This window comes from Cuculus canorus, chromosome 2 (assembly GCF_017976375.1).
Source record: "Cuculus canorus isolate bCucCan1 chromosome 2, bCucCan1.pri, whole genome shotgun sequence".
NCBI classification, from domain to species: Eukaryota; Metazoa; Chordata; class Aves; order Cuculiformes; family Cuculidae; genus Cuculus; species Cuculus canorus.
This window is the reverse complement of record NC_071402.1, coordinates 139,161,092-139,186,727: the sequence shown is the minus strand read 5'-3', so window position 1 is coordinate 139,186,727 and position 25,636 is coordinate 139,161,092. Positions and strand designations below refer to the sequence as shown.

At 36.7% G+C, this 25,636-nt stretch overlaps 1 protein-coding gene across 1 annotated transcript in view; it reads right to left on the bottom strand.

Annotated features, from left to right (window-relative positions):
• Nucleotides 1-785: 785 nt before the first annotated feature.
• STAM (signal transducing adaptor molecule) overlaps nucleotides 786-25,636 on the bottom strand; it is a 40,384-nt gene continuing 15,533 nt past the window's right edge. Inside the window, exons 3-14 of the mRNA XM_054059094.1 lie at nucleotides 19,419-19,494; nucleotides 19,230-19,325; nucleotides 18,544-18,690; nucleotides 18,179-18,269; nucleotides 17,897-18,089; nucleotides 17,476-17,570; nucleotides 16,209-16,297; nucleotides 14,270-14,357; nucleotides 11,728-11,782; nucleotides 11,244-11,397; nucleotides 9,053-9,228; nucleotides 786-7,890 (exon numbers count right to left, since the gene is read on the bottom strand). Coding sequence (XP_053915069.1) covers nucleotides 7,641-7,890; nucleotides 9,053-9,228; nucleotides 11,244-11,397; nucleotides 11,728-11,782; nucleotides 14,270-14,357; nucleotides 16,209-16,297; nucleotides 17,476-17,570; nucleotides 17,897-18,089; nucleotides 18,179-18,269; nucleotides 18,544-18,690; nucleotides 19,230-19,325; nucleotides 19,419-19,494 — 1,510 coding nt within the window. The 3' untranslated portion in view covers nucleotides 786-7,640. The remainder of the gene's footprint in view (nucleotides 7,891-9,052; nucleotides 9,229-11,243; nucleotides 11,398-11,727; nucleotides 11,783-14,269; nucleotides 14,358-16,208; nucleotides 16,298-17,475; nucleotides 17,571-17,896; nucleotides 18,090-18,178; nucleotides 18,270-18,543; nucleotides 18,691-19,229; nucleotides 19,326-19,418; nucleotides 19,495-25,636) is intronic.

Sequence of the window (25,636 nt, the reverse complement as noted above, 5' to 3'; positions counted from 1 at the left end):
CAGAATATCTTTCTAGCAGTTCATTTTCAAAGATAGATGAGGCCAGGACACGTCAAAGAGAACAGTCCCAGCAGCACTGACTATCTTGACTTATTCTTGGTAAAGGTTAGGGTCTTCATCTACCTGTGTTGTAAAAATTGCACTGCAGAATAAAGAAAATACTTCATTGCCACAGCAATCCACGGTGTTCTGGAAGCGCAACCCTATTTGTCACAGATGTAGTTTTTTGTTTTTCAGGAAGTTGCAGAAATAGCGTATGCTCTCAAAGGACAGGCTTTCACTTTGGAAATTAACACCTGAAAAATCTAGACACAAACTTTGATAAATGCAGAGTCAGAACAGCCTGCTTTTACACTATTAACAATCAACTTTCTCCTACATCCCCCCATTCATATGAAGTCCTTTGTGACAAACGAGTTCAAAGAATGTACAAAGGCTCTAGCAGAAACAAACACGATTGCAAAAGCCGTTTAAGGCATTGTCTAGCAGGAATGAAGGCTGAAATCATCCCTGGGATTGTATAACCATAATCCAATTCTTAAAAGCAATGCACAACGTATGGTGAATCACTCATAAAAATTTATGATGGACTTGTCACATACTAAAGTAATTGCCTCAATACGGTAATGGATAAAAATAGCAAATTGGATTTAACTATCAGCTTGTATCATTAAAACATTTGGAACTAACCTTCAGTCCCAAAGAACAAAGATGCTCTTTTTCTGAGCTGAAATCTGGTCAACTCCCTTGTGAAACAGTACCACTGGTGAACACAAAATAAAGGGAATCAGAAAGTGATGATCCAAAGTTAATGGCAAGGTGCTATATTGAGAATATGCTGTAGACCAAAGCAACATTACAGATATTTGAAAAATACACAGCCCAATTATAGCAGTTGTTTGATTGAACCAGTGATGAGGGAAAGAGATAGTACTTCAGAGATTAAAGAGCAGGACTGTCTTCATTTCAGGAAACAACTTAAAGGCTCCCCAAGACACCTGTATTGTTGTGGAAGGACAATCTGCAGAGTGGAAGTGTCCAAAGAAATATACATGTACACATAAAATTAATTAAATTTATGATTTACTAACCTTTAGTATCATTTGCATACCTACTATAAGTATCAAGTATGAGAAAGCATATGGAAGTATGAAAGAGGGAGATAACTATTAGGAAATACATAGTATATAGAACTGACTGAATATATGTACAGGAGAGCTGGGATTTGGATTCTTTGCATTATCACTGCTGAGCTACAGGACCTCACTGAACGCTGCTCAGCTCAAGCGTTTTTTGCAGCTATGCATTTGGTTGCTTGCTACCTACTATCTGTCCTGAATAAAGAAACCTGAGCAACAAATCTGGTCTCAGTTTAAGCCACATGGACAGACAAATTCAAAGGAGTCTAGTTCTTGGAAGAAGCAAAACTAGAGACTGGTTTGGACAACCAAGGCAAATAACTGCCCCCTGAAGTGATCAGTGGAACTCCACAACCTTGGAAGGAACAGCTGACGTTTTCAGGAAGCCTTGATTATCCGGAAGATAAGTTGTGCTTAAGAGTAAAAAAGCATGTCTGCTTTGAGAGAAAACAAGCTTAGTAAGATAAATTACTAAATTAAAATTACCTACTTTATAGTTAAGTGAGAGGGAAGAGTTTTAAAAAGTACTAATGCTGAATCCTACTTCATTGTCCTTATCCACAAAATCAGAGAATATAAATCATGATTCCATGGAAGCTGCCAAGAAATTTGCTACGAAGTAAGATCGAGGACTCTGTCAAAGCAAAAAAATCTTCACTATTTGTTTTTCCTCACTGTACCAGGAGGTACACACCCTTAACACAAGTCTTTTAACCACCTACGGTTTCTCTGAAAAATATATTTGAACATTTCAGTAGCATGTTTCAGTGAGATGGTTGGTACTGACCCTGTGTTCTTGCATAGTTCCAGGAAACCATGACTTCTGTCCTCAGCTGAGCCGAGACTTGCATTAATTCTTAGCTAAAACACATTTTAATGTAAATTATATTATATTCCTCTGGTCATGTGTTTTTTGCTGCCAAGTTTGGCTAAACGAACTCTGCCACAATTCTTCAGCAGCGGCTATAAGAGTATGCCACCAGGGGAACAAAGAAGAAGGATAATGTGGGGACATTTTCACAAGTCTAAACGACATTAAAACCAAGGGAACTGAATGTTCACACCCTCTGTGAAACACAGTAAATTGTGACAGTCTGACACACAGTTTGCAAAAATAAAATACATCTGCATAATCCACAAATACCTGAGGATGCATGAGTCAACAGCAGCATCAATCACAACTGGCCAGAAATAGATTCTAGTGTGATTTCAGTAGCAGAGAGGGCAGATTTGTTTGCTTATTAGTAAATCTAGCTTAGAAACCCACTATAGAATAAACTGCACAAAATTAAGTGGCCCAGGCATGGATACATTGAAGGGATCCTCTTCTTGATATATGTGCTTGCTATAGCCAAAAAGTGGTAAATAGAGACACTGACCCATCAAATGAGTTTGTCACCTCTCTGGTGACAGGCTTTACCAACCACACCACATTATTCTGATGGATATTCAGCACTTCTGTAAGGAGGATGCAAAGTGCAACTGCTAACCTGGTGAAAATTTGAGCTAAGTACATCTAACAGACCTTGCCTACTGTATCTCCAAGTCCTTCCAGCAAAGGAATTTCTTTTCTGATTATTTTTCCATGCAATTTATAAATTGACTTTGCAACGTAATGAACTAAATACTCCAACTTTAATATTTTGCATTCATACCAAACCAAACAGTTTTTACAAAGTGTTATTTACTAAAACAGTTCTTGTACAACAGTGCAGTATATCTAAATATATACATATGCCAACATCAGAGGAAGCATCAAAACAAACAAAACCAAAAAATGCACTTTGCTACTGTGTACACTTTATTGAAACCAAAACAGACTGCAGCAGGCTTCTTTTCTTTTTCATGACAAAGATAAAAATTATTTGGATTTTCAGAAGTACATGCAGGATAAAAGAACAAAAAGTTCTACCACCTTTTTGCCAAGGCAGCAGCATGAAAAGTGAACTTGATATCTGCAATTTTACATAGTATCAAATGGAATGTTTGTAAATGCAAACGCCCCAATTTAAGAAACGAAGCTTCAAAACTTATGTAGTGTTTTTAACATATTGAAGCAAGTTCAAATGTCAGGGCCTTCCCATGTTTTACTATGGTGTTGGATAGTATACACATAAAGGTTATTATTCTTTACTGCAGCTGAAAATGAAAAAGGAGTATCTGTAGTGTGAAACTGGTCAAATTTAATACTTTTGCGTAACAGAGTAAAAAAATGATTCTGCCTGCTGTTAGCATGGGAGGTTTTTTTTAACTTTTACTTTACCCTTTAAAAAAAATACCTCCTTCTAATTTTTAACTGGAAAAATTATGTTCCCTTGTTCTTCAAGACAGATACAAGCATTTTCTCCAAAGGAAGCTGTAGTTCTGTAATTCAAAGTGCCATTGTAGCTGTTGTAATTAGAGATGTTCATTTTCATTCTGTGAAACCCAGCAGACAAGGAATAAGGTAAGACCTTTATATGTAAAGACTGCACAGATAGCTTTGAAATATGAGTGAAAAATAAGGTAAGTGATATTAGAGAAAATACAAAAAACATTGCAAGAATGAGGTATTAAGCAGTTCTCCAGTGTAAATCTGATGTTCCTGCCATCTAGAAGAAATCAGAGAACTATAGTATCAGCCTAGATTTGATCTGCAGAATACGTACATGCTGTTAAAAGCAAATTTATCTCCTTTGTTACATCACGGCATTTATAATCTGGAAAAATTCTCTGAAGTTCTGGTTACTCAAATTCAGATCTGTCCCTGTCTCCACTCTCAAAAGCCAGGAATAAAACTGCACCATGAGGGCAATATGCTGCTCCACACCTCTTGGGAAGCATGTAGTAATTCTTACATTTTGTTCCTTTTTACTGCTGTTTTGCTGTTGTCTATTTGTACTTTGGACAATGACATTAAATACAGATCTACATGGGTACCAGTCATGAAATAAAAGTGGGTAAATACATTGCAACCATTCCTGCAGCTGCTCGCTCTGGAACACACTACCATGACATCAATTTAGCAAATTTTAACACACTGCCTCAGTATGTTTCCTGGGATGTTTTACAGTAAATCTTGACATCTTTGTTATGCCCACATAAACTGAGATGATACACATGTGTAAACAAGCTTTGTTTATATTATAGAAGAGAAACGCACAGAAGGCACTTTCCAAAGTTTGCTCCAGTTCATGATAACCAAGCCACTAAAATATACCTTCTGAAGTTAATTAACATTTTTGTATTCCTTTATGAAAGAGTTAAATAACAAAGGGTTATACAAAATATTATGAAAACATTTTAGCCTTTCATTGACAATTTACATGTAAAGAATCAAGACATTCAAAAATTTCAAATCTTCTATTGGAACATGAATAACAATTTCTAGGGATTCTTAATCTTCCAATGGATTAATTTTCTGACATTTTATTCATTTGCTAAAAAGCTTTTCATACAGCAGCTGTACATGTCCATATTTCAGTGTTCAATACCACAGTGAGACAAAACACACACAAACTTGGTTAAAACAATGCATAAATGAGAGATCTCAGAATAAATCATAGCAGAGAAGCCCCAGCATCTCCAGGTTAATGCTACTAAACCAGCAGAGACAAAGTGAGTTGAAACAGAATTGCTAAATTATCAGTTAGAAAGGATGCAAGAAAGATGAGTGAAGGAATTTCTGCAAGGCAGCATCTAGCAAGGCAGGGAGTATCACTTCAGAGAATCTGCCATATGGGACACAATCAGGCGAGAGGACAAAATCATCTGTTCTCATAAATGAGAAAAATCAACATGAAGTAATACAGCTGAAAATTGCATCTGAAATGGAAACTGTAGTATGCAACAGAAATGCTAAGACTCTGAACCTAAACACGCAGTGACCTACTGCACCAATTGTGGACAACGAAAACTGATACAAAATCAACTAAAATCCACAATTTGTTACTGGAGATACCTTGAAGCAGTGACTAATAAGTGTGTAAAGGAAGTGCCCATCTTTGTTTCCACAAGTTTTATTACACTGAATTTACAGTGGCACTGCATTTTAGAAAGTGTTTTCTAGTCATTTTAATTTTCTTAAAGATGGATAAATGCCCCAAATAAGTAACTTGGAAAGCAGAAAAACTTAAGATACACATAAGTTGTCAGTGTTCAAAAGAGAAACCAGTAACATGCGTTTCTGTGTGTAAAGGAAAAGCGACATCAAAAATTTAAAAAACAAATGCAAATTGGTAACAAAAAGTACTTTTGCAGAGCCGTTTTGGTACAGAAATTCCATAGGTCTATATTAGGCAACATGTGACAACACGTGAAAACCTAGGAATACAAGTAGTCAACGTTGGCTGGACCATTATGATGCTTCAAGCTTCTCCTTGAATCACGGCCTAAGAACTATGGAGGAAACAGTTATTTTCACTTTTGTGTAGAAATTATACATTGGTATATATATTGTGTCTCTGATTTGAAATAAGGTATGTAAAGCATACAGAGAACACTATATAAATACTACTTTAGAAAGAGTGTGTAGTAGTTTCCTTTTCAATCTATCAAAAAATTATTACACAATATGTGGGACATTTCTTTTTTCGTGTTTCCTTTCAAATTCCTTAGGCTTTTGGGATGACACCAAGTACTGAAGTAAAGACAGTCTGTGAAGGTGCTAAAGAATTCTGGAGAAGAACAATACGTGAAAATACTAGTATCAACCCAGCCAGCTAGCTAGAACATCCCCAACTGGAACACATCAGCTATGGGCATGTTTTCTAACCACCCCAGTTAGAAGTCATGCACAGCAGTCACTGGAAAGCATTAACAGGCAAAAAATCAGCGTCAACACCAGCGTCTATTAAAAGAGTGAAACAAAGGCATGTTAGGTAACCGTAAAGAGATGCAGGAGTGTATGGGATCGCTGAGGTCAGCTCATAGTACAATGTACAACTGCAACATTTAATTCCAGAAGCATCACACGAAAATATAGTACACAAAAGTGAACGATTTCTGACATACACACTAACAAGACTCAAAACACAGATCTGATCTTGAAGCCATCAAGTATTGCTCTAATTGGAATTAGAGTCACTGGAAAAGATACAAGGAAACCAGGATGCATTAACAGATTGAATATAAATGCAAAGTAACAACAGTCTTTGTACAAGAAGCTCTCACCAGGCATATCTTAAATGTTGCCTTCCATTACCATCTTCTTTTTGCAGCACCCTAAGCTGTAGAAAGAAAATATCATGCCTTAAAGAACCACCTGGCTAAATTTACTGAGAAATGCAAGGGTTTAACAAAGGCTAATGCACATTGCTGCAGAAAAGAATTCAAATTAACCTGAAAGTGAATGAAAACAAGATGCCTCATATACTATTCAGACTATAGAAGGGCTAAGAGTCAAATGGTACAACTGGAAATTGAAACAGATGTTTAAGGCAGAAGTGTTTGTGTAAGAACAGTAAACAGAACAAATTGCTAAGCAAGGCCACAAGAGATAAAATAAAGCCCTGAAGGTTTGTTCAGCAAAGTGATTTAAACGTCTGTAACTCTCAATGTTCTAATTAAGAAGACTTGAGTAAAGTAGTGTTGATCATGTTGCATGTTCCAGTTTAAAATTCCATTGTTTTTCCTCCAACTGAATTCCTCTGTCTTTGGTGAAATCTCTACCAACACACATCAAATACAGTTCAGTTCTCATTGTAAAAACTAACATGGAAAAAATAAATTACATGCTTCTTATGATAAAATGCAAGATCCTGTTGCATGGTCCCATGATATGTTTAGCAGCCTCTGAATATTAGTTTTAAGTTATTAATTATATCTGAAGCAGAATCATAATTTGCTGTTATCCCCCCAAATCACTTACTAGTTACCTAGTTTACTTTGGTAGATAAGCCGTCTAATAGTCATGATACATTTGTGTTCAATTCAAGAAGCAATGAAACTCAGATAAGTTTGTAAATCCATATATAGACCTTAGCTTGTAAGTGTAACCATAATATGCAGAATTACTGCTTCTCCTGCATTGGAAAAAGACAACACATCTGTCATAAAACTAGACAAAACTATGAAACATGGTTGTCAGTTCATGATTAAAATAAAATAGTAAATTATTTTTAAACATTGTGTTAAATATATTCACATGATCACCATAGCTATACAAAATAGCCACTATCGCAATCACACACTATATGTACATAACATATATGCCACAACAGTTTGCAAGTGTTGTTTTCACAGACTAGCCAATTTTACCAGACATAAATAATCTTGTACCAACTTTTAGGCATTTTAGAAGGAATTAAATGTCCTAAGTATATCCGTTCCTCTGCAAAATTAAAAAAAAAAAAAAAAAAAAAAAATCCTAGAAAGTCAGTGCAAATTGAACTTGTTCACCAAGATAGATTCTTATTAAGCTGAGGATAAACAAAGTTTAAGAGATTAAAGGAAGAAACTCACAGAACTGCCAACTGCCTTTAGCAGAGGTTAAAGAAGATTAGGAATCAGAAGTTCTGGATCCTATAGCAGAGCCTTCTGTGAGTAACTATGCTGTGGCTGTTGAGGTGGTGGAGGCTGTGGTGGTTGTGGAGGTGCTTGTTGGCTGCCTGCTGTCTGTGGAAGAGGTGTAGATGCTAAGTTATAGTTTGGCACCTGGGACATATTAGTTCCAGCATTCTGATAAGCAGCAACATCAACAGTAGCAGGTGGTGGACTATACACCGAAGCCTGGTTAGAGTAAGTATTCCCGGCAACAGAGCCAACCATTGCGCTGAAAAAACAAAAAGAAAAAAAAAGAATTAAAGCTGAATTATGAAACAGTTTACCAACAGAACAGCAACACTCCATTGCTTTTTCAGCTGCTCCAGATATACACACTAAAATATCTTAACTCTGGACATTTTGCATATTTGAAACTGTATTAAATGAATATTCCAATTAAAACTCAATCGCATTCCTCAGATTTAAACATACCTAACACACTTCCCATGGATTTATAACTAGACTGTGAATCTATACTTCGTTTTATTTCAATGTGCAACATGGAATCCCATCTATCTTCCATTCTGCTAATGAAAAAAACCAAAACCCAATCAACTGGCTTTGACTGCACAACAAGTCAGTTAAAATATATAAAAACTCACTTTATCAATATATGTCTTACCATCCCAAATAAATAACTTGGCAGAACAGAGACTAACAAACACTTTAGTAACTTGAGATGCAGGTCTCTCTCAACTTTATGGAATAAAAATTCTTCATAGACAGAGTAAAAGAAAGACTAACTTCTTCCTAGGGTCAATTCAAAACTTTTTTCATGATAGAGGCAGCTTAGCATCTTTGGGCATCTACTCAAAACAGAAAGCCACCTGTAGTTCCTTTATATAGGGAAGCTGTATAGGCTTCAGTAAGCATTCATAGCCCATACGCTTCTTTCCCCCAAATGAGCAGAATTCCCGCCATGCTTCCACAGTAAGATATTTGAAATAAAAGAACAATCCAGTATACGCTATCTCAGAAATAAAGCAAAGCCAGCCAAAGCAACAGATAATCTTCCACAATAACTTATTTATATAATTAAACTTATTTTTAATATATTATTAAAAGTTAACTTAAAACAAGAAAAAAATTAAAAAGTAATGTCTACATCATCTTCTCTAATTTTTTAGTATCAAAGAAATACATATATGTTAAAGACAAAATTAAAAACTAGAAAAAATTATAAAAGCAGCAGCAAAGTTTGAAGTTTGTCAGGTATTTTTACCAAACACACACCACCAATAAAAAGCACACCAGAAATAATTGCACTAAACCAACTTTCAGTTGTGTTTAAAATTATACTTCTGTAAGAAAAAAAAACTCCTTGAAATATTATCTGTAGTCCTTTACATTTAAATTGATTTAAATTTGAATGGGAAAATATTTAAAATTACTTTGTGTAAGATGTCTGTGCGGGCTGACCAGGCAGCACTGAGCTGGCAGATGGAGTGACCGTGCCTTGGCTGAGAGAAGAGAGTTGTTCAGGAGGAAGATTATAACCTTGAATATGGCCCATCTGTGCGCTCCCTGTCACCAAATATGCATTACTTTGAGGTTGCCCTGGGTAAACCTAGGAAGTTAAATAGAGAAATATTAAAAATAGAATACAAGCAAATTTGGTATTTAATATCTGAGTTTGAAACTTAAAGAAATCCTCTAAAACCTTTTATTACAGTTGTTTTAATAGAAAGCAACTGATTGTCTTCTATAAAGTGATGCAATATGAAAAAAATACCAGATTTTCAAAGGGGACAGTTTACATTTCTAACCTGAGGGCTCCAATACTAGAAAGGTCAAACAGTTTACTAGAAAACTTGCATTCCAAATTTCATTTTAATGACTATCACTCATACTAATTAGGAGTTGCTACTTTTGAATGAAAATACCGAAGGATTTAAATCACGTAACAAATAGCGGTACGAAGTGGAATACTTTTTGATGCCTAGATAAATTTCATTAAGTAGAATCATTAAAATGGAAAGCCAATACTGTATTATTTTTATATCATTAGTTAACCTATCATTTCACGTAACTGTTCAGACTGCAGTTGTAAAATTGTTAAGAGTGGGGCAGAAGGGAAAAAGAGATCTTAAGAAAATTTCAGTTGAAAATAAGAAAGTGTTTTACAACTAACTAGGGGAAAAGCTTGCTAGTATAGGTGCCAGCTTTATTCTAAATCAAGACTAAATTTTTAAGTCCCATACTTTTGTTCAATCATGAATCATTTGGCTTAACACAAATTAATAGAGGAAATTATTAGGTCTCATGAACAACTGAGTTGATGTAAAAGTTAATGATATACAGCTCTTCTGTCTTAAGAATCATTAACCTCAGATGACATTTATAGAAGGCAAATCAATAGCACAAAAGAATTTTAGAAGGCAGCAAAAGCATGAGACCTCCTAACTTTTCATAGCATTATACTGACTCATTTTGACCTCTAAATCCAGTTTTTCCCTTTAAGAAACCCCAGAAATATTCCCATTTACAAAACATTAAAATTATTTGATAGGGTCATGACATGATTGCTTATCACGCAGGAACAGAAGACAACGTTCCTCTTAATGACACTGCAAAAACATACACTCTTTTGTTTAAGAGATACTGAAAGAAAGTATATATTTATAGGAAGCAAAAAGAACAAACTGCTTCAATGTTTATAGAATACTGGGTAGGCAACAATAAATTGGCCTGAATTTTTTTAACTCACTCAAAAAGCAAGTAAATTATTAAAAACAGTTTGAAATGTTACATAGTCCTATAAACAGGGAAAGAACAGTGAGTGTGCATTAGACTATGGAATTAAAGTATTTAAATGTTTAAAAGACCTTTTAAAAGTATCATGGTATATAAGACAAAAGATCTACTCTGAGATAAGTCAATTACATCAAAATGCTACCATGAAGGAATTACAATTTTTAACTTCGGTAATTTTGATGCTAAATGCTCTCTACTGATATTTTCAAATAAAAGGGAAAGTAAAAGAAGAGATTGATTTCAGGGTGGGCAGGGCATATTCTTAAACAGGAACTGTACTCCTTTAGTTCTTTACTGTCTTTAACCCACTATGCAAAGCCCTAAATCTTTAGTCTTCACTTTTATGTGCAACTCACATAAGCACAGAATGTGCTTTTTCCTTGACCAAAAAGAACTGAACAGAAAGCAATAAAAGCATTCGGACCTGCAAAAGGAGACTATCTAAACCTTGCAGCTGAAACAAGTTTGGCGGTTTGGTGTTTGCTTTTTGGGTTTGTTTTGCATTGTTGTTTTCTTTTTTTACATACTGTGTTGTGCGAAAACACTGCTTTTTCACTTGAGATTACCTCTGAGGGAGCAAGATGATTTTAACCTAGCATTAAGGCAACAAAGGTCATAAAAAGAGGTTTCCAACTCAGGGGGCAATGAGGTGGGAACAGAAAGACAGAAACAGGAACAGAAGCATACTGTAAAAAAAAAAATTCGAGCACGTTTTATAAATAGTTAGCTCAAGTGAAAAACTATTTATCACTAATAATTTATTAGAACTCAACCATAGCTTAGTATGTACTTGATAACATCAATAGCTATTAAAGGTTACCTACATACCTGAGAGCCAGAAACACCAGATGACTGCATATAATACTGTTGGTTTTGTAGTTTTGCATACATGGAATACATTGGGTCTTCGTTCATCAATTTGTTATATAAAGAAAGAGCCTCCATTGCTTTAACATTGAGCTCTGAAAGTTCTGAATGTTTCCTAGAAAATACATTTTAAAGCTTACTCTACAATTTAGGTAACTTCAGATAACAGAGAACAGACAACACAGGGAAACTTTCATGAAGCGTGATAAGCAACATACCCATACTGACTGATAAGTGCCAGAATACCAAATGGTACAATACTATAAAATATAATGTCACTAGGAAAAAAAAAAAACCTTCAGACTTCCTCCTAAATGAGAAGTTACTAATAAATATACCTATTTTCTTTGCCAGTATTCACAGAAATTAAGATATCATTAAGTAGCAACACTGGTATTTCTAAGACTGAATCTATATTTGAGTCAAAATATTTGACTTTTTTTACCTGTCTATATCTTCCAACTTTTCATCTATGAGAGGTCCCATTTGGTGGCACATTGCTAGAATAGAAAGACATTAAAATATAACAGAGTAAAGATCAAGTCAGAAATCAAAGATCAAAACAAGTCAGAAAGCAGATCTAAAACAAGTATCATAGAAATAGGTTGATGCCAGTCTGAATTTTTTTTAAAACATTACTACGATCTGTGTGCCAACAAAGTTACAGTAACACAGGTAGTGTCATCAACAATTTAAGAATGAGATCCAGCTGAAGTTTTCAGTAGTGGTACAGTTTTAAAAGATCATTTTAACAAGAAAATAAAAATAAAGCAAAACCAAAACACATTAACATCCAGGGAGTGTAAAGCTGAAATTAGTTTGCATAAAATAGTTCAGGTGAATCTGAAAGGCAATCTCTTCTTCAAGGAAGAAAATCTGCCAGTGCAACCTACTAGATAATGTGCTTAATTAACTTTACTAAAAAAAAAAGACTATCTATAAAAACAGCAAAAGGGAAAACAGGTTGAAATTATTCAAATCATCTGCGCGTCAAAGACCCTAACAGCACATTGCTGTCTCACTACAATCTTAATTGAGGGAAAGGGACTTTTCCAAGTCACTAACATGCGAAAATTAACATAAAAACTTACCACAAGTAGAATGGAAAAGCATTAAAATAAGCAAAAATGCACTCCCTGCCAGCTTTCAGTACAAGGGCGTGGGGTTAGGGTAACTGCTATGCAGTTAACCACACAGTTAACTAACAGAAAGATGGAGTTTGCCAAATGCAAAATAAACAGACAAGGAAGCTGAAAGGGGATACTACAGTCTAACCCTACTCCAGAATGCAAAATGTGCACACTCGTCTGTGCAATGAACTATTTACTAATAAAGCAATGTGTTTAGTCCCAAGAGCCACTCAACACGAACTGAGAGATGAGAAAAAAGATTCACACATCAAAGATGACCTAAATGCATTACAAACAGCTCTGGAACACCATCTTCACTCCTAATTACAGATGCATAAGGTCCTGAAAGCCTCTGATGGGTTAAAGAGCCATGACAAACATGTCCCTTGAAGGCAACTGAAGGTGAAAGAGGAGTTGTATGAAAAGCACTTATGTGCTGCTTTGAACCTGAGGTCAGTATCATTTTGGCAGAAATGCTAGGAAACAATGTAAAACCTGGTGTAAGTTCTATTTGGTTTTTTTTTGCAAAAGGTATAATAAGGATTGCTTAGATGTCTGTGTGCTGACACAATGACTGCACTGCTGCCAACCTCAAACCCGGAGCTCCTGAAAATGGTGAGATAAGCTCTCCAATTCATAGACATTTCTGACTGGACATCTGGATGGCAGAAGAAAATGAAGTGGTTTTTTGTCAAATGTTGATCAGTATTTGCCACCACTGGTAGGAGCCCCAGATCCAGTTATAACAAAATTCCCAGAACCTATGCCAAAAAGAATAGCTACTCACACCCTACCAGACTGCAGAGCAAGTACAGTCTTCAATATGGAACTGTAGACCTACACATAGCCACGTTTGGCAAACGCTCTTGTAGGTAGCTGGGGAACAATCATCTGACTCCAATACAGCTATCAAATTCTAGGAGTAGTCCCATGGTTTAATACAAAATTCAGCATTCTTCTAATGATCTGACAATGCATTTTGAAAGGAGATCCTAACGTAAGCCAGATCTGGAGGCTGGTTGGTAAGCATACCTTGAATTTCTTTGCCTCTGTCCTGAACCAGATATAAACAATTCAATTCTTAAGAGTCTAGTGGCGAAGTTCACCACTAGACCATGTCCCCAAGTATGACACCTACTGGTCTTTTAAACACCCCTAGGGATGGTGACTCAACCACCTCCCTGGGCAGCCTATTTTAATGCTTGACAACCCTTCCAGTAAAGAAATTTCTCTCAGTATCCAACCTAAATCTCCCCTTGTGTATTTTGATGCCATTTCCCCTTTTCTTGCCACTAACAACCAGGGAGAAGAGACCAACCCCCACCTCACTACAACCTCCTTTTAGATAGTTGTAGAGAGCGATAAGGTCTCCTTTTCTCCAGACTAAACAACCCCAGTTCCCTCAGCCTCATAAGACTTGTGCTCTAAACCCTTCACCATCTTCGTTGCCCTTCTCTGGACAGACTCCAGAATCTTAATCTTCTTCTAGTGAGGGGCCCAAAACCGAACACAGCATTTCCAAACTCCTTTAGCAATTCACTCTGTGCTACTCTATGAAGGAAAAAATGGATGAATAAGGTTGAATTAAGTATTCCCAGGTCTTAAAAACGAAAATAATATGGAATATAGTTTCCTGGAGAGAGGAGTGAGCTTGCTTTAAAGCAAAATTTTGCACTTTGCCCTCTTAGATGTGGGAAACAGGAAGTGAGAAGATAATTATGGCTCAGGCACTTTCCTCAGACATGCTGGTGGTGTGCATATGAAGCTGAAGCAGTTTCCGCTTTATTTCAATCTGTTTTGACATAGGTAATTACTAGAGAGGAAAACAAAACAGAAAAAAAAGTGAGATTCTCTTACCCTCCAGATGAAGCAGTTCTGGGAGGTCTGGCTGGTCATCAGATGGATCTGCGCTTTGTAACATCTGCAAGAGTTGGTCCATTTTATCCTAGAACACAAATTGCTTAATTAGGGCATATGCAGGGGGCAGAACCAACACTTTAAGGAGAGTAAATTAAAGCACCTATTTACAACAGCCACTTGGATTTCCTGGGACTTGCAAATCGTGTAGACTAACTTTAAGAAAATACACTAGTTATACATGCTACTTTACAGGAAAAAAGATGCTTGCACAAAGAAAAGCCAAATAATAAAAATGATTAGTAGTAACAAGTGGAATGTGCAGGATACGCCTTTATTCCTAAAAGTCCTTCTAAACAGTACTTTTTGAGCAATTACTATTGTTCCATTCTAGTTATCACATATGCAATACTACCACCTAGTGGGATTAGTGGAAACGTTTTGACAGAATACATTGAGAGAGTACTTTAAAAAAAATGGGTACTTAAAACTAAATTCACTGAAAAACTACCCTGCATTTTGTAAGTGAATGAGGCCTGTCAGCACATAAGCAACGTCATTACTAACATATATGTGAATAATATATACATGAAAGGGTTCTTTTAAGATGATGTATGGAGGGCTTGCACAGTTGATTTTAGAGTAAGTCATAGAAATGTTTAGGTTGTTTAGACCTTTCAGATCATCAAGTCTGACCCTTAACCTTGCATTGCCAAGTCCACCACTAAACCACGTTGCTAAGCACCACATCTACACATCTTAAATTATTTCCAGGTTTGGTGATTTAACCACCTCTCTGGGCAGCCTGTTCCAATAGTCATCCTTGATTTACCAGTTCAAGCGTAACCCATTTATAAAAATAACAAAGCGTAGAAAGTTAACAGGCATAAACTCTTTGACTGAACTGTATTGCTTAACCAAACATTACATGTAAATTATTAAAAATCACTTTTTAGCCAAGTGTTATCAAATAAATAGCCTTTAACAGGCCAGACATATCAAAGTGGAAACTAAAATGATGTTTTTTCCTTCTTAAACCCAGGAAAGGCAGGAAGAAGCCAACCGAACTGCTTCCTTACAAATTATGCTATGTTAATTTTAAAAACAAAACAAGACACTGAAGCATAAACCAACACAGAATCACAGAAGACAAAAGCTGGAAGGCACCTCAAGGCAGGCCTGAGATAAACTATTTTGACAGATTACCCACTAATAACTCTTGGGAGGAAAAGCATTTGAGAGAGGAGTTAAATAGGACTTTAGGAAGGTAGTAAATGATTTTTCATTTAAAAAAACAATGACAGAACCTTAGTGGAGGAAGAAATGGAAGGTCATAAGAGAGAAAAGTTCTAAAGAGAACAATTCTATGCCTCCTAAGAGGAAGAGGAAGGAGGTGGAAGAGAAAGACAAGGAAAAAACATAATGGGCTGAGACTTCCTGGGAACCCTACAGAATCCCTGCGGTGAGACTACACAAATCTTACTAAACGTTACTTATAGAGCAACAAAAAGCTCACATTTTTCAGAGAAGGAAAGAGCTCTTTCAGACTGGGGGAAGACAGCGGTGATTATATTGGAAATAAATCTAAGACAGCATTCAAGATGAGTATCTCTGAGGTATCCCAAAGTACTTGAATCAAAACTTTAAAACAAATGCATTGCTCCATATCAAGCTTCTAGTCTGGAGGTGAACAGATAAATGGAATGCAGTTTCCAAAATCAGTTTCAGAAATTCCTAAGAACTTCAGGACACATGAGCGAACTAGAATACTGCAGGTTTAGTTTGCTTGGTTGTTTTTTTTAATTAAATCAACTTTTCCTTCCCAACCTCCTTTGATTATGTTCTCCTAATTTTTCACATTGGTTTTGAAGTACAGGATGAAAGGGCTAAACATTTAAATGTACCAGCAGCTGAGAATCAGTACTTTTATCATGCTTACTTCATCAATATAAACTGGTTCAGGCTCAGGTTCTATTGTCTCAACTTGAACTTCATCACTGAACTGCACTGTTTTCTTCTCAGCTTTCACTGTAAGATAAAAAGGCAGACTTTATTTTATAAACAAAACAATGTTACACAGCTAGCATGTTGCCCAAATTCTTCGCACTTGACACATCTATTGTGAAAATTTATAAAAAAATTAATATTTTGTTGATACCTGAAGGCTAAAACCTTTTCCATAGACTTAAACAACTTTCTTAAACAAATCTGCACATTGCATAAAAGAAGACATCAGTTCACACAAGATCAACAGAAATGTGTTTTAGCAAGTAACTGCATTTATCATAGTCTTCCTGCACATAAGATACTATTAATAAGGCATCAGGAAAACCAGATTGACAGTGATAGGGAGAAAGAGGGCTAATAAGTCAGGTTTAAAAGAAAACTTGTAAAATCATCTATGACAAGCTGGAGTCTTCTTTTCTCCAGAGCAACATATAAAATCAATAGTTCACAGATTTTGCTGTTCTTTCTCCATCGAAGAGTACCTGAAAAAGCATCTTGCTCATCCGTAGTAGTGTTCACAACGAAAAAGCTACCAAATTCTACTCTTATAATACTACTCTAAGGTAGTCTTAACATAGTAGAGATGACTCCTACAGCATGTAATTCTGCAGACCTGCTCATAGCTTTTGCACGCTCATATTAAGATCACAGAATATTAATCTTGCAAACGCATCAGATTTAGATAAATTAGTTCTAGCATCTTAAAACCTGATTTAATATTTAAGATCTTTATTAAATATTTAGAGTAGGTTAGATAGATATAAATAAATACAAGAAGATAGCCAATATACAGAAAAAAAAAAAACCTGCATACCTAGAGTACATAGGTTTTTTGAATCTGACCAGTTTTTCCTTGATTAGATATGTATCATTGCAACCAGGCAAAAAGGCAATTTGGAAAAAAACTTGCTGTTGCTTACATCTATATATGTGTCAACACAGTTGTTAAATGAGTCTCAGGGAAGATACCAACAAATCCAGCAGTAGGTTTCACCATATTTTTCAGTAGACACCAGCTTGGGCAGCCTTGGTCTGACCCAAAGATATGACTGTTGTTTGTGAGATCACAGCAAGGGCTCCTCAGTTTTACGAGTATCACATTAACTTGCAACTGAACTCATGATATTATAAGGGACAGGAAACAAGTAAACCACTACAAGTAAACCACTCCCTTAACATATAAATGTAATGTTACTCACTCATTTCTGGCTCAGCAGAAAGATCAGCTGTTACAAAATTAGATGGAAACAATCCTACACCCTGATGAGTTTCACCTTTCCACCAATTTGGATCACTAAAGATAAAAAAAAAATAATTAAAACCTGATACATTAAAAAACCCGTACTCATATGGTATTTTCCTAAGAATTGCACTGTACAAAGCATTGATATTACTTGTAAATATACACAGTTTGTATATACACAGAAATCTTTATATGAGGATCTTCATGCAAATCCATTCGTATGTAAAAAAATTAAGATGTAAAAAAATAAAGTATTTAATATGTAAATATATTTTATTGCAATTGTATTCCCATGGAAAAATATAAGAAAGACATGATTATTTCAAATTTATTTTTACAGTCTAATATACTCCTAATAAGAATTCTATAAAAATTACCTGTCATCAAGGATAGTTATAAGTTCCCCAGCTTTAAAAGTTAATTCGTTGTCTTCAGCAGCCTCAAAATCATAGATTGCACGAACCTTTCGGCCTTCATGTTTGTGATTTGTTAAAAGGCTTGACGTGCTTGGATACAAAGTGGAAAGTGTTGTTTGCTGTTGCCTTTGTTCTTTTAGTGACAGTTCGATAGCTACAAAAGAAGAGTTCTTCACATGAAAATGTATTCTTTATTTTATATTTACCAATATATTCATCCGAACAGCAAGTAAATACACTCACCTTTAGCTAAATCCTCCTCTTCCTTTTTGTTGGCTACCGTACCAGGATCTTTGGCAACTAAAGCTGGACTTGCTTTCGCCTGTTCAGCTGCCTAGACAAAAGTGGAAGGTAAAAAATGAACTCAAAAAAAGCCTGACAAAACATTGTTCACCATTTTGATTTGTATTCATCTGTAATATAAAAACCTGAAGTAAATCAGAGCATTTCACCCCTCAAAGGAATGTTTTATTAAGACAAGAGAAATTTCCTTTTGTTTGCCAAACATGTTACAGAATTCAAGACTACTTCACTAATGGTAAAATACAGAATTAAGGGCAAAAAGAATTCCTGATACACTTCAAAAAGAATCACAAAAATAAATATACCTGTGAACCAATAGCTGGGAAGGTAACTCCTTGCTCCTTAAGATTTTTTATCATAGCAGAAATCAAACTAAGCTGTGGGTCATTCTTGAATTCATCAGTCCATTCCACCATAAGGGCTTTCAGCTTTTCACAAACTTTGGGATGACCCTGCAAGAACAGTATAAACTAGTTAAATAATGCAGGGATCCGTTCTTAATTCCTTAATTTCATGTTACTGTCAATATAAACTATATAGACACTTTATTTTGAAGTCAAGTGTATCACTAAGGGATGTCTTTATTAGAAGGGCAGAACAGGACACCAGCATTGTGCTTGTACTCATACAACATGTACTAGGCCCAAAATGAAGTAAAACAAAGTCATACAGAAGCCCTGAATTATCTCCATTTCACCACATCGCTATGCAGTGTTTCACTGCTGTTATTTAATGTGCAAATGAATTTGCCCATTTATAAATTAATACACCATGTCCCACCTCCCCCAAACAGAACACATAAGTAACTGCAGTGTGAAGTGACACACAGGAAGATATTTCACACAACCACAGTCTTCCCAGTAATCTTGTATCCTGCCTACCACCACCAAATTTCCAGTCTTCCAAAAGCAGATTCCATTCCACTTTAAGATTATCCAGATTCTCTGATTTCGCTTTCCAGTGAATTGTGTAAATCAATGCAATACATTACCTTATTTAACACATTGCTTACTTCACTGGCAAAATCTCTTGAACAGACTTCTAAATGAAAGATTTTACCGCAGTTTGATACGCATGCTCCTAGAAGCTAAAGAAAGAAAGAGTTTAAAACTCATAGAAGATATTTTTTTTGCAATATAACTTTTCAGGAAGTAAAAGCACTACATTAAAAAGAACCTACTGTTAATGCTTGCATAGCAACATGGGGATCTTTATGGTTAACTCTCTTCATAATAGAACGGAGACAGTCCTTAGGCCTAAAAAACACAAGACAGAATTGAAAAAATAATGGAATGAACATTTCGTACTGCACACAGGATACCGTGTGGCAACACTAATGGACAGCAAGCTCTCCTGAACATCGCCAGTAAATTATTTAGTAGCTTATAAGTGCAGCATCAAAAAAAAAAACAAAAACAAACTAGCACCATTAAAGCTTATAGCCATTTCTATCTGCAGGATCACTAGCCTTCCTAGTTATCAAAACCTCACGCTTTCTGTAGTTGGAGAGAAAATTACTGTAAATACTCCAGAAATTTATAAAATCCCTTACAGTAAAGAATTACAGGAGAGAACTGTAATGCTCTATAGCCCATGCACCTGCTTCTCTGTATTTCTCATACACAAACAAGAACATGCGCTTACATATGATTGCCAACACCCTTTTGCTACTTCTTTTCTAAATTACCACCACTACATTCCTTGTAGTCTCTTTTAATCTACAGAATAACATTTATAAAGAAGATATCCAATGAACCAACAAGTACAAAAAAATGGTTAGACGTTCTACATCACAGTTTTGAAACAATTAAATACAGAATTGAAGTCTTACCTGTGTTGTGGTAGATAGAAATAATGTGAAAAGGAAAAGAGCAGAGCTGACTGACAGGGCTTTAAACTCTACATGATGGGGGAGGGGAATAATATCAGGCTTGCCTGTGACAAGCTGTGGGATGACACGCAAAGGTTGGAGGGACAGGGTGCTATTGAGGGCCCTCAGCCTGTTGCTCCAAGATGTGCTGTGTACACTGCAGCTTACAACCACCTCAGGGACCTGACATAAGTCAATACAGGCTGGAGGATGAAGTGATTGAGAGTAACTCTCCTGAGAAGGACTTGGGCGTACTGGTGGATGAAAAAACAAGAGATGGATGTGAAAAGATGGACATGATGGACATGAGCTGGCATCATGTGCTTACAATCCAGAAGGCCAACCATATCCTGGACTGCATCAAAAGAAGTGTGACCAGCAGGTCAAGGAAGGTGATTCTGCCCCTCTACTCCGCTCTTTTGAAATTGCACCTGGAGTACCGTGTCCAGCTCTGGAACTCTCAGCGCAGGAAAGATATGGACCTGTTGGAGCAGGTCCAAAGGAGGGTCATCAGAACAATCAGAGGGATAGAACACCTCTGCTATGAAGAAAAGTTTAGAGATCTGGGGTTGTTCAGCCTAGAGAAAAAAAGCTTCAAGGAGACCTTCTTCTGGCCTTTCAGTATTTAAAGGAGGCTTATAAGAATGGTAGGGACAAACTTTTTAGCAAAGCTTATTGCCCTATGCCAAGGGGTAATGGTTTTAAATTAAAAAAAGGTAGATTTAGACTAGATACAAGGAAGACATCTTTTACAATGAGGGTGGTGAAACTCCATCCCTAGAAACTTTCAAGGTCAGGTTGGATGGGGCTCTGAGCAACCTGATCCAGTTGAAGATGTCTGCACTCACTGCAGGGGGTTTGGACTAGATGACTTTTAAGAGTCCTCTCCAACCCAAACTATGCTATGATTGTAATGAGTTAAAGAATTTGAACAGGAGTTTCAGACACTGTTTAGCATATTAAAATCTCTGACTTTCTTACTCTGTTCTGTCTTTAAAGATGGTAGAAGGTTGTGCGAGGCTGGGGTAGGAATTAGCATGGGCCAAACATTATCTGCTAAAACAGTGTAAGTAGGGAAAGAGGAAAAAAAGAAGGTAAAAAGATTTTATGTATTTCTGGAGTAACTTTTTTTTTTTAAGCAAAATTATTTCTCTATTGAACTAATACCCAAGAACTAACATGAAACTTACGTATAAGTTACAGCACTGCTTGGCTATACTATATTGGGCAGTGTCTACATTTTACAGAAATGCCCACTTCATATTTAGTAGCACTAATTATAGAAAATACTGTTACACAAGGCTACCTATCACTCTGTATACCTTCATAAAACCAATTATTACAAATGAAGGCTATAAGACAAGCACTAAGCACTACCTTTTATCTATTAATTATCCAAGATTTCTCATTTATTCACTTTAATTGAAAAAGAATACATGCTAAAATTTTCAGAAATAACTGCTTTTATTTAACCATTAATTTATCAGGAGGACTAACAATGTGACATGAGTACAAGCACAGAAAAGTACATTTCCATTATATATGTAGGATGCAGGATTAAGAACTTAGCAGTTCAGGAACAGAACCATTAGCCTAAAATTCTTTTTTTCAGTAATGAATCCAAAGCCTTATTAAAAAGCAAGAGAGTAACAAGATATTTCACTGTGTCAAATACAATTTTGAAAAGGTTAAAATACCACACAGGAAACCCTTCAGTAACACACAGAAATGCATTAAAAAAAAAAAAAAATCAGTGTGCTCATGCATTTTACAGAAACTATCAATATTTGAATGCTGACGTTTTAACATGCTCATTTTAAAGATATCTTTTGATTACATCTACAGGAAACAAAAGCCTAGGCTTACCAACATTTAGTCACACAGACTAAAAAAATCCCTATTCTAGACAGAACTGTAATACTTATTTTCACTTCATATTAATGAAACATACAACTTATCTTGTAAATTGAGAAGCACTATGCAGAAACCAGAGGTAACGCACACATCCTGCAAGAACAGAATTCTACCTATTTATTAGGTAGGCTGAGGTACTTAATGCCTTCTTTGCCTCAGTCTTTAATAGTAAGGGAAGATGTTTCCTCTGTGTACAAACCCAGGAGTTAGAGGAGCAGAATGAGACTCCCATGATCCAAGAGGAGGCACTTAGAGACTTGCTTGCCCAGCTAGACACCCACAAGTCTATGGGGCCAGATGGGATCCATTCAAGACTATTGAAGGAGCAGGCAGATGTGCTTTCCAAACCCCTTTCCATCATCTTCCAGCGGTCCTGGCTCACTGGGGAAGTTCCAATGGACTGGAGGCTGGCTAATGTTGTGTCCATCTACAAGAAGGGCTGCAGGGAGGATATCCAGGGAACTACGGGCGTGTCAGCCCGACCTCAGTGCCGGGGAAAGTCATGGAACAGGTAATCTTGAGTGCTATCATGAAGCACGTGCAAGAGAACCGGGTGATCAGGCTCAGTCAACATGGGTTTACGAAAGGCAGATCTTGCTAAACTAACCTGATTGCCTTCTATGACAAAGTGACTTGACTACTGGATGAGAGAAAGGCTGTGGATGTAGTCTTCTTGGACTTCGGTAAAGCCTTTGACATAGTTTCTCACAGCATTCTGCTTCAGAAACTGTCTGCCTCTGGACTGGACGGGCGCACACTCTCCTGGGTTGAAAACTGGTTGGATGGCCAGGCCCAGAGAGTAGTGATAAATGGAGTTAACTCCAGCGGGAGGCCAGTCACAAGTGGGGTTCCCCAGGGCTCGGTACTGGGTCCAGCCCTGTTCAATGTCTTTATCAATGACCTGGATGAAGGCATTGAGTGCACCCTTAGCAAGTCTGCAGATGACACTAAGCTGGGAGGAAGTGTGGATCTGCTGGAGGGTAGGGAGGCTCTGCAAAGGGATCTGAACAGGCTGGACTGCTGGGCGGAGACCAATGGCATGAGGTTCAACAAGGCCAAATGCCGGGTCCTGCACTTGGGGCACAACAACCCTATGCAGTGCTACAGACTAGGAGAAGTCTGCATAGAAAGCTGCATGGAGGAGAAGGACCTGGGGGTGTTGGTTGACATTGACTGAACATGAGCCAGCAGTGTGCCCAGGTGGCCAAGAAGGCCAATGGCATCTCAGCTTGTATCAGAAACGGTGTGACCAGCAGGTCCAGGGAGGTTATTGTCCCTCTGTACTCGGCACTGGTGAGACTGCACCTTGAGTACTGTGTTCAGTTCTGGGCCCCTCACCACAAGAAGGATGTTGAGGCTCTGGAGCGTGTCCAGAGAAGAGCAACAAAGCTGGTGAGGGGGCTGGAGAACAAGTCTTACAAGGAGCAGCTGAGAGAGCTGGGGTTGTTTAACCTGGGGGAAAGGAGGCTGAGGGGAGACCTTATTACTCTCTACAACTATCTGAAAGGAGGTTGTGGAGAGGAGGGAGCTGGCCTCTTCTCCCAAGTGACAGAGGACAGGACAAGGGGGAATGGCCTGAAGCTCTGCCAGGCAAGGTTCAGGCTGGATATCAGAAAAAAAAATTTTCACAGAAAGAGTCATCGGGCACTGGAACAGGCTGCCCAGGGAGGTGGTCAAGTCACCTTCCCTTGGGGTATTTAAGGAATGGGTGGATGAAGTGCTTAGGGGCATGGTTTTGGGATTGTTAGGAATGGTTGGACTCGATGATCGGGTGTGTCTGGACTCGATGATCGGGTGTGTCATCTCCAGCCTGGTGATACTATGATTCTATGATTAGGCATCCCTCCAGACCATCATATACAAATACTGCGCAGCAGTTCCACTTCAATGATTCTACAGTCAAAATTTCAGAGGCAGCACAGTAAGCGGGAATAACAAACCAGTAGAGGGAAAACAGCATAAGGTATAATAGAAGCTACAGTAGTATATACCAGAAAACATTCACAAACTTCAGGTTATTTTAGAGAGTAAAAAATAACGTATCTGATTATATTTAATTTAACAGAGACAAAATTAACAGCAATTGGAATTTAAAATACTACTGTGCACAAAACACTTCACATTTTCAGGAATTTATAGTTCATTTACAGTCTAAAGTAACTGACAATAAGGCTCAAGACTACACAGGTGACCCAGTTTTCCTTCTTGCTTATTTAGAAACAAGCCAGTCAAACAGCTTCCTGGTCAACCTGTTGGACATACCCTGCAATGGCTCTGTAGCACACTACCTAGATTGGGTAACTTGTGCAGAGAAAAAAAACAAAATGTAGTGTGTAAAACTATCAAGTAAATCATTTTACTGGTCTCACTTGTATGAACAGGCTCAAAAACAACCAAAGAAGAATTAGCTAACCAGAATACCAACTCACTGAGGCAGTGATTAATCCATAAGGAATCAGGACAAAGTTAATCAAGCAGCAATACAGACAAACTATTTCTCAATGACAATTTTTAATATCCACTCCCAATAAAGAGTCTTGCAATGAACATTTGTATGTTTTTCAACCACTGGTAAATTCTCCCAGTCACTGACTTAATAAAAATGATGGCTAAAAAAAAAATTAAGTAACTTTTCTGGAGAAAATCTGAAGCTGCAATAGCTTCAAACGTAAAGACTAATATGTCTCACTAAGTTAATTCAAAGGGTACGACTATATCAAAGCCAAATGCAAACCAAATTAGATTCAGAAATTGGCTGGCAATGAGCTGACTGAGGAAGGGGAAGTGCTTCATGCTAAAATATACCCTATATGACCTTTAATTATCCCTTTTAGTCTGCTTAGTGAATCATTCAAATTTTTAAACATTATTTTACTTGGAGCTGACAAACTATAGATTCAGTTGTGCCAGCATTTCCATTGCAGAAAACCAACACTATGCAAAAATCTAGACCTTTCCCGTAGTCAGATGATTTTAAATGTCAGTCAAACATGAAGTTTTTAAAATAAGTTTTCAATAGTGCTGTATAAAAAAAATAAAAAAAGATAGCCTCTAATGGTAAAAGCTTTATTTTAATCACACTTACATGTTAAAGGGAACTTGCTGACTGAACTACCAATATTCGCCAAAAATGGGATGCAAATGGGATAATAGACAACTGCTGAGCTGTACGAGTTCCTAAAATAAATTCAGATACTAAAAAAATGTTGTCTCCTATACAAATTTTAGATCAACTTAAGAACCTGATATGTCAAACATGCAGAAATTATCAAGTTAATCCCACACTATGACAGTATTTTATAGACACTATTGAAAAAAGGCATATTATTAAAAATATTAGTGAATTTCCAGTGTTTTCTCCAGAAATTCTAACATCAACGATAATCAATTAGATATTTAAATTCACAGTAAAATAGAGAAAATAATCAAGAGAGATTCAGGGAATTGTAACTTGCTAAAAGCTGTTTTATTTGGTTGTACTAAAGGAAGGAAGATTTTCCGCTATTCACCATTATCTGTAATGAAGGCATTGCAATGTAAAAATGAACAGCAGTAATTATGTTACTGACATGTAACTAACTTAAGAGACAATGTAGCACCTTCGTAGCATAACA